Source organism: Oncorhynchus clarkii, chromosome 17 (genome assembly GCF_045791955.1).
Source record: "Oncorhynchus clarkii lewisi isolate Uvic-CL-2024 chromosome 17, UVic_Ocla_1.0, whole genome shotgun sequence".
NCBI classification, from domain to species: domain Eukaryota; kingdom Metazoa; phylum Chordata; class Actinopteri; order Salmoniformes; family Salmonidae; genus Oncorhynchus; species Oncorhynchus clarkii.
The window spans coordinates 40,238,584-40,256,085 of record NC_092163.1 but is presented as its reverse complement, the minus strand read 5'-3'; the positions used below and the strand labels follow the sequence as shown (position 1 = coordinate 40,256,085).

At 42.4% G+C, this 17,502-nt stretch overlaps 2 protein-coding genes across 2 annotated transcripts; one reads left to right on the top strand and one right to left on the bottom strand.

Moving 5' to 3' along the window:
• The first annotated feature begins 2,994 nt into the window (after positions 1–2,994).
• LOC139370833 (transmembrane protein 43) lies at positions 2,995–10,289 on the top strand. The gene is made up of 12 exons (XM_071110638.1): positions 2,995–3,265; positions 3,648–3,791; positions 4,018–4,152; positions 4,549–4,643; positions 7,580–7,629; positions 7,843–7,912; positions 8,072–8,142; positions 8,261–8,388; positions 8,820–8,894; positions 9,235–9,336; positions 9,497–9,614; positions 9,753–10,289. Exons 1-12 carry the CDS (start codon positions 3,251–3,253, stop codon positions 9,953–9,955), a joined length of 1,206 nt encoding a protein of 401 aa, XP_070966739.1. The 5' UTR covers positions 2,995–3,250; the 3' UTR covers positions 9,956–10,289.
• Positions 10,290–10,579: 290 nt separating this feature from the next.
• LOC139370844 (transforming protein RhoA-like) lies at positions 10,580–16,485 on the bottom strand. Its single transcript, XM_071110660.1, has 5 exons — positions 16,366–16,485; positions 15,167–15,324; positions 14,757–14,877; positions 12,856–12,986; positions 10,580–11,268 (listed from the first exon to the last, which is right to left on the bottom strand). The coding sequence occupies exons 2-5, from the start codon at positions 15,320–15,322 to the stop codon at positions 11,095–11,097; spliced, it is 582 nt and encodes a 193-aa protein (XP_070966761.1). The 5' UTR covers positions 15,323–15,324; positions 16,366–16,485; the 3' UTR covers positions 10,580–11,094.
• Positions 16,486–17,502: the final 1,017 nt, after the last annotated feature.

Sequence of the window (17,502 nt, the reverse complement as noted above, 5' to 3'; positions counted from 1 at the left end):
GAGAGAGGGAGTGTGTGTGTGTGTCTGTGTGTGAGGGAGAGCTCCTGTAAGGGCAAAAAGATGTCCACTGTCACACTGCCCAAACTTTTCCCAACAACCAGAAATGACAAGTTCAGCAAAGGGTCAAAGCACACCTACATGATCCCAAGACTTGCAAAGTATGTGAGCTTGCCTAAATTAATCAAGTCAGAAACCAAGTACAGACTTATGACTCCCTCCTAAATGTATGGATTATCGAAATGCAGGCTATCACATAGGCAAGAAATGTGGCGATACATGGTTCTTCAAGTAAATTTGCATGGTTTTGCGCGTGTGCCGGGTGATATCAATTTCAACGGCAGTACCGGCGCTCTAAAAAGTTGGGTAAACAATACTTTCCTGTGGATATTTTATCTCAAATTACAAGCGGCTGAAGGACCAACCACATAGACAGCTGGCAGAGTAAGTTCAAATGTAGTTTTATTCAACATTCTGGCTTGTAAGGTAAACCTCTACGTTTCAGACTGCATATAAGTATTGGTATAAAAGTCTGATTTATTAGGCAAGCTACCACACAGCATTATTCATACACAGGGATAGCTGAATTTACAAAGGGCAATTCCATGGTAATCGAGAGATACTGAGACTCAGATTTGTCACTTTAAAATATATGTCAAACAAAAACCAATGATTGCAAAGTTAAACAAATAATACAACTACAGTGCCTTGCGAAAGTATTCGGCCCCCTTGAACTTTGCGAACTTTTGCCACATTTCAGGCTTCAAACATAAAGATATAAAACTGTATTTTTTTGTGAAGAATCAACAACAAGTGGGACACAATCATGAAGTGGAACGACATATATTGGATTTTCAAACTTTTTTAACAAATCAAAAACTGAAAAATTGGGCGTGCAAAATTATTCAGCCCCTTTACTTTCAGTGCAGCAAACTCTCTCCAGAAGTTCAGTGAGGATCTCTGAATGATCCAATGTTGACCTAAATGACTAATGATGATAAATACAATCCACCTGTGTGTAATCAAGTCTCCGTATAAATGCACCTGCACTGTGATAGTCTCAGAGGTCCGTTAAAAACGCAGAGAGCATCATGAAGAACAAGGAACACACCAGGCAGGTCCGAGATACTGTTGTGAAGAAGTTTAAAGCCGGATTTGGATACAAAAAGATTTCCCAAGCTTTAAACATCCCAAGGAGCACTGTGCAAGCGATAATATTGAAATGGAAGGAGTATCAGACCACTGCAAATCTACCAAGACCTGGCCGTCCCTCTAAACTTTCAGCTCATAAAAGGAGAAGACTGATCAGAGATGCAGCCAAGAGGCCCATGATCACTCTGGATGAACTGCAGAGATCTACAGCTGAGGTGGGAGACTCTGTCCATAGGACAACAATCAGTCGTATATTGCACAAATCTGGCCTTTATGGAAGAGTGGCAAGAAGAAAGCCATTTCTTAAAGATATCCATAAAAAGTGACGATCTCTGATCGTTTAAAGTTTGCCACAAGCCACCTGGGAGACACACCAAACATGTGGAAGAAGGTGCTCTGGTCAGATGAAACCAAAATTGAACTTTTTGGCAACAATGCAAAACGTTATGTTTGGCGTAAAAGCAACACAGCTGAACACACCATCCCCACTGTCAAACATGGTGGTGGCAGCATCATGGTTTGGGCCTGCTTTTCTTCAGCAGGGACAGGGAAGATGGTTAAAATTGATGGGAAGATGGATGGAGCCAAATACAGGACCATTCTGGAACCAAACCTTGTTGGAGTCTGCAAAAGACCTGAGCCTGGGACGGAGATTTGTCTTCCAACAAGACAATGATCCAAAACATAAAGCAAAATCTACAATGGAATGGTTCAAAAATAAACATATCCAGGTGTTAGAATGGCCAAGTCAAAGTCCAGACCTGAATCCAATCGAGAATCTGTGGAAAGAACTGAAAACTGCTGTTCACAAATGCTCTCCATCCAACCTCACTGAGCTCGAGCTGTTTTGCAAGGAGGAATGGGAAAAAATGTCAGTTTCTCGATGTGCAAAACTGATAGAGACATACCCCAAGCGACTTACAGCTGTAATCGCAGCAAAAGGTGGCGCTACAAAGTATTAACTTAAGGGGGCTGAATAATTTTGCACGCCCAATTTTTTAGTTTTTGATTTGTTAAAAAAGTTTGAACTATCCAATAAATGTCGTTCCACTTCATGATTGTGTCCCACTTGTTGTTGATTCTTCACAAAAAAATACAGTTTTATATATTTATGTTTGAAGCCTGAAATGTGGCAAAAGGTCGCAAAGTTCAAGGGGGCCGAATACTTTCGCAAGGCACTGTATATGTACAATGACTACTTTTAACCATTTCCACTAAAGATTTTACAAAAACACATTTACTTGAAGAACTGTGCAGATGCAAAGTTTGGTAACAGAATATCAGTTTGTGCCTTCATTCTTATCATGGAAAATGGTCCAATTTACACACTTCTCAAGAGAACATCCCTGGTCATCCCTACTACCTATGATCTGGCGGACTCCCTAAACACACATGCTTCATTTGTAAATGATGTCTGGGTGTTGGAGTGTGCCCCTGGCTATCAGTAAATTACAAAAAAATAACAAGAAATTTGTGACACCTGGTTTGCTTAACATAGACATTTGAAATGATTTATACTTTTAGCAATTACATTTACTTTCTTTAAGTATATTTAAAACCAAATACTTTCAGACTTTCACTCAAGTAGAGTTTTACTGGGTGACTTTCACCTTTACTTGAGTCATTTTCTATTATGGTGTCTTTACTTTTACTCAAGTATGAAAATTGGGTACTTTTTCCACCACTGACAACAGGCACAACAACTCAGTCGTTTTTCTCAACGTTGCCAGAATTCCCGCGGGGATCCATTTTTATCAGTACATTTGTAAAAGCCTAAACATTATGAAACTTCTAATCGACATTCTCTCATAGACCTCCGTACAAAAAAAAGGCTTATCCCAAGCGGACAGATTGGGCGGGGCCATCATGACAGCATGCCTTCATTTCCCAGCATCCCCAAGAAAATACTGCAAATGTCCTTTTACCTCACGAAACGCGTATTTCAAGTTCTTGCTTTATTGTGTTGAGGTCTCTTGCTTGACCAATTGAGTATCCGCGGGCAGCTAATGCTTGCAAGTCTATTTTGAATCAAGGACGTAAATAGCCAACTGCAAACTTCTTTAACTTAATTTCTTTGCTGATACACGGTTGGGCGTGGACAATGTCGGCTCCAACAGTAAGTTTTATTTCTTTATTAACCTTACCATAGCCAGCCTTCCCATTTATCAGTGCAATTTCGTGCATTTTATCAGTCGTTCTGATATTCATTTTAATCCAGCTACACAGCCCTAATAGTGAGTAGTGATGGACAGGCGGTTCAGGACGGTTCAGGACAATTCACGACAGTTGAAAATAAAATATTTTTGATTATGGAAAATGTCAGCGGTTTGGATGGTATAATGATTCTCTAAATTTGCTTGTATCTTCAAATAAACTGAAATTAGGCGAATTATTGGAACGTTAGCAACCAGGAAATGGCGGAGCGATTTCTGCATAGTGCATATTTAAAATGCTTTTGGGAAACCGGGCCCTGCATATTTCTTCTGTCCTTCTCACAGTTAGCGGCAGAACATGACCAGCACACGCGGACAACCAGCCGTTCCAAGCCCGGCTTCCTGGAGCGTCTGAGTGAAACCGCAGGGGGAACAGTTACTGGTGTTGTACTGTTCGCCCTCTCCTTTTACGTCCTCTTCACCAATGAGGCGAGTAGTTTCAAACAGTGTGTGTAGCAGCACAGTTTAAGTGTCTATGTCAGTGGACATTTCCAGAATATTGCATAATTGAAACGAAAGATGTCTGGAATATGACAATTACATGGGGTGGCACATTTCAAATAAACCATTTATTTGAGTTGTGTGCAGTGTGTGTATAATAGCCTATTTGGCAGGTATAGGCCTCCAGTAGTCCAACAGTTGGTTTCCCACACAGGGAAGGGCCCTGAGAACAGCTACCTCCCTGGATGAGGGTCTCTCTCAGGTGGTGTCCCTGCACCTGTACTCCAGCCCACTGGACCATAACAACAACCATCTGGTTCACCTGACAGGCCCACTGCGCACCTTACAGGTATAGGCCTACAATACTTACCACTATGCATTACTATTCCCCTTACCAGTCTCATCACCAGGCCCAAATTCTATAAAAGGTGCTGTTTCAACTGAGCGCTGCTGTTACTCTTGGGTAACAATAAACCAATATAGGCCTACCACTTACTATTCAGTTCTCCTACTTCTCAAATGCTTTACAGAAGTGTTCCCTTAACCTCTTTCTGATCTCTTTCTGATCTGTCATGTCTTTAACTGGGCCCATATCCACAAAACATTCCAGAGTATGTGCTGCTGATCTAGGATCTGTCCATATATTCTTATTTATTATGATCTAAAAGATCAGCACTCCTACTCTGAGTCACTTTGTGGATATGATCCCTGATCTTAACCTGTTATCACCTCCTCCCCTCTCTAGCCTCTCCATGACCCAAACTACAGAGTGGCGGTGCAGGCGGTGAAGCTGAAGAGACAGGTGGAGATGTACCAGTGGGTGGAGTACAGCGAGAGCAGGTGAGTCAGGGTCTTATGATCTGGTAGGTACAGTGCATTCAGAAATTATTCATACCCCATTGACTTATTCCACATTAGGTTGTGTTACAGCCTGAATTCAAAATGAATTAAATAAATAAAAAATGCCCGCATCTACACATCATACCCCATTGTGTAGGCAGGTAGCCTAGTGGTTAGAGCCTTGGGCTAGTAACCAAAAGGTTGCTGGATCGAATCCTCAAGCTGACAAGGTACAAATCTGTCGTTCTGCCCCAGAGCAAGGCAGTTAACCCACTGTTCCCCGGGCGCCAAAGATGTGGATGTTGCATCCAATTTGATGAGTAGAGTGTTGGAGGCTATTTTGTAAATGACATCGCCAAAGTCAAGGATCGGCAGGATGGTTAGTTTTACGAGGCTATGTTTGGCAGCATGAGTGAAGCAGGCTTTGTTGCGAAATGGGAAGCTGATTTTTTTTAGATTTAATTTTGGATTGGCGATGCTTAATGCGAGTACAAAAGGATAGTTTACAGTCTAACCAGACACCTAGAATATGTGGACAACTACAAATACCTAAGTCAGAACCGTCCAGATTAGTGATGCTAGTCGGGTGTGCAGGTGCGGGCAGCGATTGGTTGAAGAGCATGCATTTAGTTTTACTTGCATTTTAAGAGCAGTTGGAGGCCACGGAAGGAGAGTTATGGCATTGAAGCTCATCTGGAGGTTTGTTAAGTGTCCAAAGAAGGGCCAGAGGTATACAGAATGGTGTTGTCTGCGTAGAGGTGGATCAGAGAATCACCAGCAGCAAGAGCGACATCATTGATGTATACAGAGAAAAGAGTCGGACCGAGAATTGAACCCTGTGGCACCCCCATAGATTGCCAGAGGTCCGGACAACAGGCCCTCTGATTTGACACACTGAACTCTCTGAGAAGTAGTTGGTGGACCAGGTGAGGCAGTCATTTGAGAAACCAAGGCTGTCAAGTCTGCCAATAAGAATGTGGTGATTGACAGAGTCGAAAGCGTTGGCCAGGTCGACGAATATGGCTGTGCAGTATTGTATTTTATCGATGGCGGTTATATCATTTAGGACCTTGAGCGTGGCTGAGGTGCAGCCGTGACCAGCTCGGAAACCAGATTGCATAGCGGAGATGGTACGGTGGAATTTTAAATGGTTGGTGATCTGTTTAACTTGGCTTTCGAAGACCTTAGAAAGGCAGGGTAGGATATATATAGGCCTGTATCAGTTTGGGTCTAGAGTGTCTCCCCCTTTGATGAGGGGGATGACTGCGGCAGCTTTCCAATCTTTAGGGATCAGTCAGTCTGTCATTCAGTCACTCCTCATCAGTTACCTGTTACTGACGGATCTCTTTTTACCAACCTTCACTGGGTATGTTTACATGCACACAATAATTTGATTATTGTCAATATTCAGATTAAAGGTAATAATTTGATTAAAACCTTTACATGCTTTGCAAGGAACAATTTCTCTAATAATCCTGTTAACATGGACACACCTGAAATCAGGCTACCTGCTGGGACTTTGATAAATGCCGAAAATCGGCAATTACACAGCGACCATTATTTTTGTGAAGCCTGTTAGATTCTGAGTTCGGACATAGAGTTTGTATGTGAAAACTATTTTGAAGATGCTTGTGTTCAGACCACTTCATGTTACAGCCTTATTCTAAAATGGATTAAATAAAAAATGTCCGATCTACACACAATACCCCATAATGACAGTGAAAACAGGTTTTTAGAATTTTTTGCAAATGTTTAAAAATGAACATACCTTATTTATATATGTTTTCAGACCCTTTGCTATGACTCGAAATTGAGCTCCAGTGCATCCTTGTTTCCATTGATCGTCCTTGAGATGTTTCTACAACTTGATTAGAGACAACCTGGGGTAAATTCAATTGATTGGACATGATTTTGGAAAGGCACACACCTGTCTATGTAGGTCCCACAGTTGACAGTAAATGTCAGAAAAAATCAAGCCATGAGGTCGAAGGAATTGTCCGTAGCGCTCCGAGACGACAGGATTGTGTCGGCACAGATCTGGGGAAAGGTACCAAAAAATGTCTGCAGCATTGAAGGTCCCCAAGAACAGAGTGGCCTCCATCATTCTTAGTAGGAAGAAGTTTGGAACCATCAACACAATTCCTGGAACTGGCCGCCCAGCCAAACTGATCAATCAGGGGAGAAGGGCCTTGGTCAGGGAGGTGACCAAGAACACAATAAATGTGATATTTCAGTTTGACATTTTTAATACATTTGCTAAAAATTATGAACCTGTTTTTGTTTTGTCATTATGGGGTATTGTGTGTAGATTTGAGAAGGGGGGAAACAATTTAATATTAGAGCAAGGCTGTAACGTATCAAAATGTGGAAAAAGTCCAGGGGTCTGAATACTTCCCGACTGCACTGTACTTTCAGATTTTCCAAAACTCACTTCACTTGCGCAAAAGAGCGGGAGGCTCGTTAGTCTGGTGCTAACACATGCACAGGTCAAATATACTCTTGGGGTTCACATTTCCTAATCATTTAAAAGATTACTTAAAAATCCAGGTGCTTTAATCAGCATATGCTTACTTCAATTATGACTTGACGCAGAGTAAGGTGTTTACATGACTGCCATACTCTGCCTATTGCCGTAATCAGTTTAATATTGAATTATTAGTATGCCTGTAAACACTAATTTTGTCTTTGCTGAACTGGTTTTCAGGCACATGCAATTTTTTTTGTTCGTTCACTCACTACTTAACAGCCGATTTTAAAAAAATAAAATAAAACAAATAAAAAAATAATAATAATAATTTAAATGTTTATATATATTTTTTTTAAGGAATCCATAGCTCGTACTCATTCAGAATTAATACCGTGGTTGGGTTTTGGCAGCTACATGTGTTAGATGTGTATATTTTGAATTTGTAACCTGCTAGTTGACCATTCCTCAGAGACTATGACGAGGATGGAGAGTCCAAGACTGAGACTACGTACAACTACAGTAAGTACAGACCAGTGGAAGATGGCTCATAATAATGGCTGGAACGGCGTGCATGAAATGGCATCAAACACATGGAAACCAGCCATTACCCATGAGCCCGTCCTCCAATTAAGGTACCACCAACCTCCTGTGGTACACACAGTGAAGTACTATAATAAGGGAAGTACTATTAACACGACACGCGTTTCAAATTTATCCTAACTCTTTCTTCAGATTCAGAGTGGAAGGCAGAGCTTATCAACAGCAGGAACTTTGATAAAGAGATTGGTCACATCAACCCGAGGTACTCCAATTATTTTGTCCTCTCTGTCTCATTCATTCTCAGTCACAACTACAGCCGGTATTATGTTGAACTGGTACAGAGGTATTTGGTAATCTCTGTACCTGACATGCTGGTGATTTAAAAAAAATATATATATATATATAACATTTTTTTTAACAGTGCCATGGCAGTGGAGAGTGTAACAGTGGTGGCTTCTGATGTTCAGGTTGGACCTTTCTCGCTCTCCAAAGGTATCTACAGAACACAGGCTAGCAGCTCCATTGCTTGTCTAACAACCTTTTTGAATTGTATCCCAGTGATATTCTTAATAATTGGTTAATTGATGAATTTGTTTTATTTTCTCCTGAGGATTGGTGGATCAGATTGAGAACTTCCAGACATTGAGTCTGAAGGGTCTCCCCGCCCCTGATTCTGACTCCTTTCTCACGGTTGATGAGGACTACTTCTACCACACCCAACACCCCCGCAGACCAGAGGTTAGTGTCACTCTCAACACAATGGCTGCGTTTAAACAGGCAGCCTAATTCGGATATTCCCCCCCCCCCCCCCCACTCATGTCATAATGCCAAATCAGATCTTTTCAGAGCTGTTCTGATTGGTCAAAAGACCAATTAGTGGGGGGAAAAGGATCAGAAAATGGCTGGCTGCGTTTAGACAGGCAATCTCTTACACTCAAACAAAGCTTTTCTAACGATGGCTCACTACACAAATATATATCGCTTTTTACAATGACTTGCATACACAAATGTATAGCTTTTTACAGACTCACCAACACAAACCTACAGTTTTTCACACAATAACTCACCTTCATAAACCTATAGCTTTTCACATAAAGGCTGGTATGCACAGGCTCATGACACTCATCCATTCTATTCAAAACTTTGGTGATTTGTTTGCTTGTGTTTAGGTGGGAGATGTGCGTGTGAGCTTCTCCTATGCAGGACTCAGTGGGGAGGGGACCTACCCTGGACCAGCCCAGACAGTGAGTACATAGAGCTCAGGCGCTTGATACTGATCTCAGGTTGGTCAGCTTGTAGATTGCTGTTGTCAACTTGTGAAATGTCCATCTCCCAATAGAGAAGTTATTTTCAACTCTCTGTTATCAGTCATTATTTAGCATCAATCACTGTGTACTAAATGCTACCCCCATGTACCCCTTATGTCACTGTGTACTAAATGCTGCCCCCATGTACCCCTTATGTCATTGTATATACTATATAAGTCCATAATCCTCTTCAAATGAGCTGTCAGTGGAACAACTCGTCATCAACTGATTGCTAACTGGAGTACTGTAACTGATCTGAGAGCCTGGTGTCCCACAGGTCAGTGTTGTGGCCATGCAGAGTTATGACACCCTGAAGCCCTTTAGGACCAAATCAGGAGACACACTGGAGATCATTTATCTGGAGGAGCTCACTGCTGAGGTGAGGTGGTGTTTTTTTTTTTTTTTTTGAAGGATGTGACTTTTCCTGATTACTTCTGACAATATCCTCTATTCATCCATCACTGAAATGTACCTACTCTGAACCATGTCTTGATTTTTCTATGCTGCCTTGATAACATCCCTGTTGGTTTTGTTTGTAGGAAGTGTTTGAGAGGGAGCATAATAACAATGCTATGCTGACCTGGGCTCTCAGGGCTGGAGGCTGGTTACTCATGTTCCTTGGCATTAGTTTGATGATCCGCATCATCCACACACTGGGTAACACACATTATTGGTTAACTTCAATACCTCATTTTACTTTTCCTAAGCATAGACCATGTGGTTACGTTCCACTCAAATGAACTGCTCTGCATGCATGTCAGTGTCTCTTAACTCGTGTATTTTGTTGTTATCCAGTGGATTGGATCCCTATTCTTCGAGAGCTGATTAGCGTGGGGCTGAAGCTCTTCGCCCTGTGTATTTCCTGCTCCCTCTCCCTGCTCACCATTGCCTCTGGCTGGATCTTCTACCGCCCCCTAGTGGCTGTGGGGCTAATCGCCATGGCTGTGATTCCAGTCGTCATCGCCCGCTCTCGCGCCCCGGCCAAGAAACACCAATGATGTTTAACGCTTTGAACTGAACGAGCCTCGTCATCAGCTCTCCAATCCTTGCAGAACAATCATTTGAGATCCATTGTCTTGTCACCTCACCAAATAGTCCCTTAGCTCTTTGACAGACCCCTCAGGAATTTAGATAATGTGGTCAATCTAAGAAAAGTGCAGAACAATATGTTACATAAGACAAATACATTTGCACATATTATTGAACAAGTTTAGCAATAATACCAAAGACTTTAGAAGGGATATTTAAGCATGTAAGGCATTTGATTGTATACTGCTTATGAATGAGTGTTACATAATGTTAAATAAAATGTGCGTTAAGTTGTCCACCCTCTGTGCTGAAAACTTAGTATGGGCAGATAATGTAAGCAGAACTCATTGTTCTTGCGACACAGACAATGATACTGTGGTGACCTTAAACCAATACATAGCCACCTTTTTCAAGATGCTCAGACATGGCGTAACGGTTAAGGTGTTGCCTTGAGTCGCTGGATCCAGGCTACATTGGTGTCAGAAGTAGGATGGTGCCATGTAAGGTCAGTCTCCTGAAGTACTCGGAACCTTTGCTGGACCTGAGGTTCGAGTCCACACCCTCCCTGAATTCGCTACAATACAGTATCTCAATTTAGCTTCTTACAAACATGCATTTGTAATTTATTTCCACTGTCAAAGTATTTATTACACAGACACATTTCTGTGTGCGCATATGAATAGATGCACATAGGGCTTTATATGAAGCACATTTATTTCAAAAATGTTATGCCTGTATGTGCATAACACAATTATCAAGCCTTTGGATCAGTGTATGGGTACCCCACCCTGATTGGCTATGGAGACATTCCTCAGTTCAGTGGGCGGGGCTCAAGCACTTAATTGGCAGGTATGACAACAATAGGTTGCATGGCAGTACAAGTTCACAAAGGAAGTGTTGATATGGCAGATTCACTCATGTACAAAAAAAAAAAAGCTTTTCCATAACCCCATCATTGAATACTGACAAAAACATGACTCACTTTAAGACATTAAAAGCATTACACCTTTAGTAGAAAATGGGGAGCACAGTCTTGTGGGGCAGAGGGGGAATAGATCTAATTTCTTCTGCCTTGCCCCCAGTAGGAGGCAGTCCCTCATGCCTCCCTTTACAGTAGGAGGCATTTATTTCTCGGCTTCCCCCGCCGGGCCTGTAGCGCCGCCCTGGTGGCCATCTCAAACACTTCCCTCACGCCATCCTTGGTCTTTGCAGAGCACTCCATGTAGCCGAAGGCACTGATCCGGTTCGCCATGTCACGTCCCTCCTCTGGCTTCACAGGCTCCTGTTGTGGGGTGGGGGAGAATTAGGCGTGTGTGTTCTTGTTTTCCTACATTATCAGGACCCCAATGTCCCCCCAAAAAAGGTAGTAAAAATAATTACTTTTCTAAAATGTCCTTAATTTGTTAATTCTGACTTAAGTCCTATTTTAAACTTAAAGCTACATGTATCCTTTTGGGCGACCTGACCATATTCATATAGAAATGTGAGTCTAAGAAGCGATAGATCTGTTCTGTGTGTGCTACTTCTATGCTTCCTGGTCAGAAGTTTTGTTTTCGGTTTTGTACACCAGCTTCAAACAGTCTGCTTTTCAAATTCATCCAAAAGGTGTTCGATGGGGTTGAGGACAGGGATCTGTATGGACCTTGCTTTGTGCGGTGGCATTGTCATGCGAAACAGGACAGGGCCTTCCCCAAACTTGCCACAAAGCTGGAAGCACAGAATAGTCTAAAATGTAATCGTATGTTGTAGCGTTACAATTTCCCTTCACTGGAACTAAGGGGCCTAGCCTGAGCCATGAAAAACAGCACCAGACTATTATTCCTCCACAAAAACTTTACAGTTGGCACAATGCATTCTGGCAGGTAGCGTTCACCTGGCATCCGCCAAATCTAGATTCGTCCGTCGGACTTCCAGATGGTGAAGCGTGATTCGTCACTTCAGAGAATCAGTTTCCACTGCTCCAGAGTTTAATGGCAGCAAACTTTGCATCACTCCAGCAGACGCTTGGCGATCTTAGGCTTGGAAACCCATTTCATGAAGCTCACAACAGTTATTTTGCGGACGATGCTTCCAGAGGCAGTTTAACTCGGTAGTTAGTGTTGCAACCGAGGACAGCAGACTTTTACGTGCTTCAGCACACGGTTTTGCCGTTCTGTGAGCTTGTGTGGCCTACCACTTCACAGCTGAGCCGTTGTTGCTCTTAGACGATTCCACTTAACAATAACAGCACTTGTTGAACGGGGCAGCTCTAGCAGGGCAGAAATTTGACAAACTGACTTGTTGGAAAGGTGGCATCCCATGACAGTGCCATGTTGAAAGTCACTGAGCTCTTCAGTAAGGCCATTATACTGCCAATGTTTATCTATGGAGATTGCATGGCTGTGTGCTCGATTTTATACACCTGTCAGCAATGGGTGTGACTGAAATGATCGAATCCACTAATTTAAAAGGGTGTCCACATACTTTTGAATATATAGTGTACCGTATATGTGATTGTATACAAATGCAAGTAAGGTTTGAAATTATTATGCTTTAGTCATATTTTTGTTCAGTTAAGCAACAAATTATTTGAAATTATGTTCCGGCCCCCTGACCATCCGCTCAAGAAAAGATAGGCTTGCAGCTGAATCTATTTGATGATCCCAGCCCTACACAACTAAGGTGAGTTTGTCTTTTCGTAGAATTATTCTCAACAGTCAATATAACCTACAGGTTAAATTTGCTGTTATGCACAATGGCAACATGGTCTGGGTAAAGGCGCAACTGTTTTCTAGAAGTCTGGCTTTTTTTCGGACTCGGGATAGGTCAGACTGGATTTGAATTTTCAAGCCTGATGACAACTGTAGTGTGTGTGTGTAACTGACTGTACCTGCTTCATCTTGGCTAGCTCTCTGCGGGTGTGCTCGTCGTTACGCAGATCCTTTTTGTTGCCCACTAGGATGATGGGAACGTTAGGGCAGAAGTGTTTGACCTCTGGAGTCCATTTCTCTGGGATGTTTTCTACACAGGAGAGAAGGGCAGAAATCAAGAGAATACTAATCAAGGCTGTCCAGGTACAATTCCTCTTATTGTGTGTGCAAGTGTGCCTTACAAGTCTGTCAAAGCTCTGTCACCAAAACAAGGGCCCGTGTCACAAAACAGAATCTGCATGCATGTGTATATACAGTTGAAGTCGGAAGTTAACATACACTTAGGTTGGAGTCATTAAAACTTGTTTTTCAACCACTCCACACATTTCATGTTAACAAACTATAGTTTTGGCAAGTCGGTTAGGACATCTACTTTGTGCATGACAAGTAATTTCTCCAACAATTGTTTAGACAGTGAAATAATCTCACAATGCCAGTGGGTCAGAAGTTTACATACACTAAGTTGCCTTTAAACAGCTTGGAAAATTCCAGAAAATGGTCATGCCTTTAGAAGCTACTGATAGGCTAATCGACATCATTTGAGTCATTTGGAGGTGTACCTGTGGATGTATTTCAAGGCCTACCTTTAAACTCAGTACCTCTTTGCTTAACATCATGGGGGAAAAAAAAAATCAGCCAAGACCTCAAAAACATCGCGGACCTCCACAAGTCTGGTTCACCCTTGGAAGCAATTTCCAAATACCTGAAGGTACCATGTTCATCTGTACAAACAATAGTACGCAATTATACACACCATGGGACGACGCAGCCGTCATACCGCTCAGGAAGGAGACGCATTCTGTCTTCTAGAGATGAATGTACTTTTGGAGTGAAAAGTGCAAATCAATCCCAGAACAACAGCAAAGGACCTCGTGAGGATGCTGGAGGAAGCAGGTACAAAAGTATCTATACCCACAGTAAAACGAGTCCTATATTGACATAAGCTGAAAGGCCGCTCAGCAAGGAAGAAGCCATTGCTCCAAAACCGCCATAAAAAAGCCAGAATATGGTTTGCAACGGCACATGGGGACAGAGATTGTACTTTTGAGATGTGTTCTCTGGTCTGATGAAAGAAAAATAGAACTGTTTGGCCATCGTTATGTTTGGAGGAAAAAGGGGGAGCTTGCAAGCCGAAGAACACCATCCCAACCGTGAAGCACAGGGGTGGAAGCATCATGGGGGTGCTTTGCTGCAGGAGGGTCTGGTGCTCTTCACAAAATAGATAGCATCATGAGGGAAATCGTGTGGATATATTGAAGCAACATCTCAAGACATCAGTCAGGAAGCTTGGTCGCAAATGGGTCTTCCAAATGGACAATGACCCCAAACATAATTCCAAAGTTGTGGCAAAACGGCTAAAGGACAACAAAATCAAGGTATTGGAGTGGCCATCACAAAGCCCTGACCTCAATCCTATAGAAAATTTGCTGCCAAAACTGAAAATGCGTGTGTGAGCAAGGAGGCCTACAAACCTGACTCAGTTACACCAGCTCTGTCAGGAGGAATGGGCCAAAATTCCCCCAACTTATTGTGGGAAGCTTGTGGAAGGCTACCCGAAACATTTGACCCAGATTAAACAATTTAAAGGCAATGCTACCAAATACTAATTGAGTGTATGTAAACTTCTGACCCACTGGGAATGTGATGAAAGAAATAAAAGCTGAAATAAATCTCTCTCTACTATTATTCTGACATTTCACATTCTTAAAATAAAGTGGGGATCTTAACTGATGTAAGACAGGGAATTTTTACTAGGACTAAATGTCAGGAATTGTGAAAAACAGAGTAAATGCATTTGGCTAAGGTGTATGTAAACTTTCGAGTTCAACTGGATCTGTGTGTTGCGGCATTAAATACTCACCCAAACTGTCAGGGCTATCGATGGAGAAGCACATGAGGATGACATCTGTATCTGGGTAAGATAGGGGGCGGAGCCTATCATAGTCCTCCTGGCCTGCTGTATCCCATAGTGCCAACTCAACCTGCCATAGGATTTCAAGAGACATCAGCCAACTGTGCCCAACTTACCAGTTACAGCTGATACAGTGCACGTGACCTACTTGAAACGGCATGATCATGATCAACATGACATCATTACACTGCATTGAGAAATCAAATGACAAACTGCCAACACTGTTTGCCACTATTGGCAATGTATGCAAGCCTTGAGCGAGGATGCAAATTGGGAGGAGGCAATGGCAGTGTTGGCAGATGTGAATTCTGTTGATTGTCCTACAGGTTGAAAAAACAAAGGGAGGGGACTTTTTTCACCTGTTTGCTGTCGACCTCAATGTCAGCGACATAGTTCTCGAAGACAGTGGGCACGTAGACCTCGGGGAACTGATCTTTACTGAAGACGATGAGCAGACACGTCTTCCCACATGCGCCATCTCCCACTATGACCAGCTTCTTTCGGATGGCTGCCATGACTGGACAAATGATAGAGAACATTGAGAGACAGGCATAAATACATTGCAGGTCAAAGAGTTGGAGCATGGATGGTACTGACAACAGATGTCAAGTCCTGCATGGGCCACAGATTACGTAGTTCAGGTGTCTTCAACCCTGTTCCTGGGGTTTTCACCCCAATTGTAACTAACCTGATTCAGCTTATCAACCTGCTAATTATTAGAATCAGGTGCGCTAGATGAGGGTTGGAATGAACACCTACAGGACAGTAGATCTCCAGGAACAGGGTCTGAGAGCCATGCAGTTAATAATTAGGATTTGTTGTTAGATGTAGCAAATAGTGGAACTGTCCTAGTCATAGAATATTATTTAAATTTAGCCAGAACATAACGTTCGTAGCTAGCTATCTACCCACTGACTAGTAAACAACTTTGAAGAAGTTAACGTTAGTTTGATTAGCCACAATATGATGATGAATTCAGCTAGACAACCAAATGGTGTTATTGACTTGTTAATTGTTTACTCCATGTGTAACTCTGTGTTGCTGTCTGTTCACACTGCTATGCTTTATCTTGGCCAGGTCGCAGTTGTAAAAGAAGAACTTGTTCTCAACTAGCCTACCTGGTTAAATAAAGGTGAAATAAAAAATTACATTAAATAAACATACCCAGCTAGCTAACTTGGCTAGGATAGTTAGTTAGCAACTTTAATTTTGTATTGTGCTAGTTTATCTAACGTTAACTAGGTATAGCTAGCTGGTCAACAAATGTGTGATGAATAATTCCTGCGGACCATATCTGATATTACAGGGCACGAATACCACGTAAACAACATAACTAACTATTTGAATCAGGTAATCAAAAATAACTGATTTGCTAACGTTAAGCTAGCAAGCCATTAGAGGCGGAAGTGATGGGGTGGCTAACTTGCTAGCTGGCAATATTGCAGCTAGAGGAAAATACATGTAGATAGCGATACCGGATTAACTAGCTAGCTTTTAATGTGGTTATATTACTGCAATATTGGTTAATGAGTTATGTTGGTTAGATAATTAGCCTTACCTGACCAATATGTAGCTAGATTGTTGTTTTCTGGATAATGTCTCGGCCTCAGGCTTGACTTGCTAGCTCTGTCCCAACCTTATTTGAGGGGGTGCACTGAAACAGACACCTATGTGAACTAGCCACAATAAGGATTAGCCACAATAGTGGAATTTGCAGGTTGCCTTTAAAATAAAAGTCCCTCATTGAAAGTGACACAAATGGATACAAATATTGGAATCATGCCATATTTGGACTAGATCATGCTAAACAAGTTTGGAATGTTATATAAATTCAACAAAAAACAATAGCTAATTTGACAACAACAACAACAAATGAGTTGAAATCACGTTGCATTGATTTTTCAAGCAGAAATTTGCATCCTGTAGCTCTAACTCCAAAACGTTTTGGGACACTGTAAAGTCCATGGAGAACAAGAGCACCTCCTCCCAGCCGCCCAATGCACTGAGGCTAGGCGACACAGTCACCACCGATAAATCCATGATAATCGAACATTTCAAAAAGCATTTCTCTACGGCTGGCCATGCTTTCCTCCTGGCTATCCCAGCCCCGACCAACAGCTCCGCACCCCTCGCAGCTACTCGCCCGAGCCTCCTCATCTTCTCCTTCACCCAAATCCAGATCGCAGATGTTCTGAAAGAGCTGCAAAACCTGGACCCGTACAAAGCAGCTGGGCTAGACCCTCTCTTTCTAAAGTTATCCACCGCCATTGTTGCAACCCCTATTACCAGTCTCTTCAAACTCTCTTTCGTTTCGTCCGAGATCCCTAAAGATTGGAAAGCTGCCGCGGTCATCCCCCTCTTCAAAGGGGGTGACACTCTAGACCCAAACTGTTACAGACCTATATCCATCCTGTCCTGCCTTTCTAAAGTCTTTGAAAGCCAAGTTAACAAACAGATCACCGACCATTTAGAATCCCACCGTACCTTCTCCGCTGTGCAATCCGGTTTCCGAGCTGGTCACGGGTGCACCTCAGCCACGCTCAAGGTACTAAACGATATCATAACCGCCATCGCTAAATGACAGTACTGTGCAGCCGTCTTCATCGACCTGGGCAAGGCTTTCAACTCTGTCAATCACCGCATTCTTATCGGCAGACTCAACAGCCTTGGTTTCTCAAATGACTGCCTCGCCTGG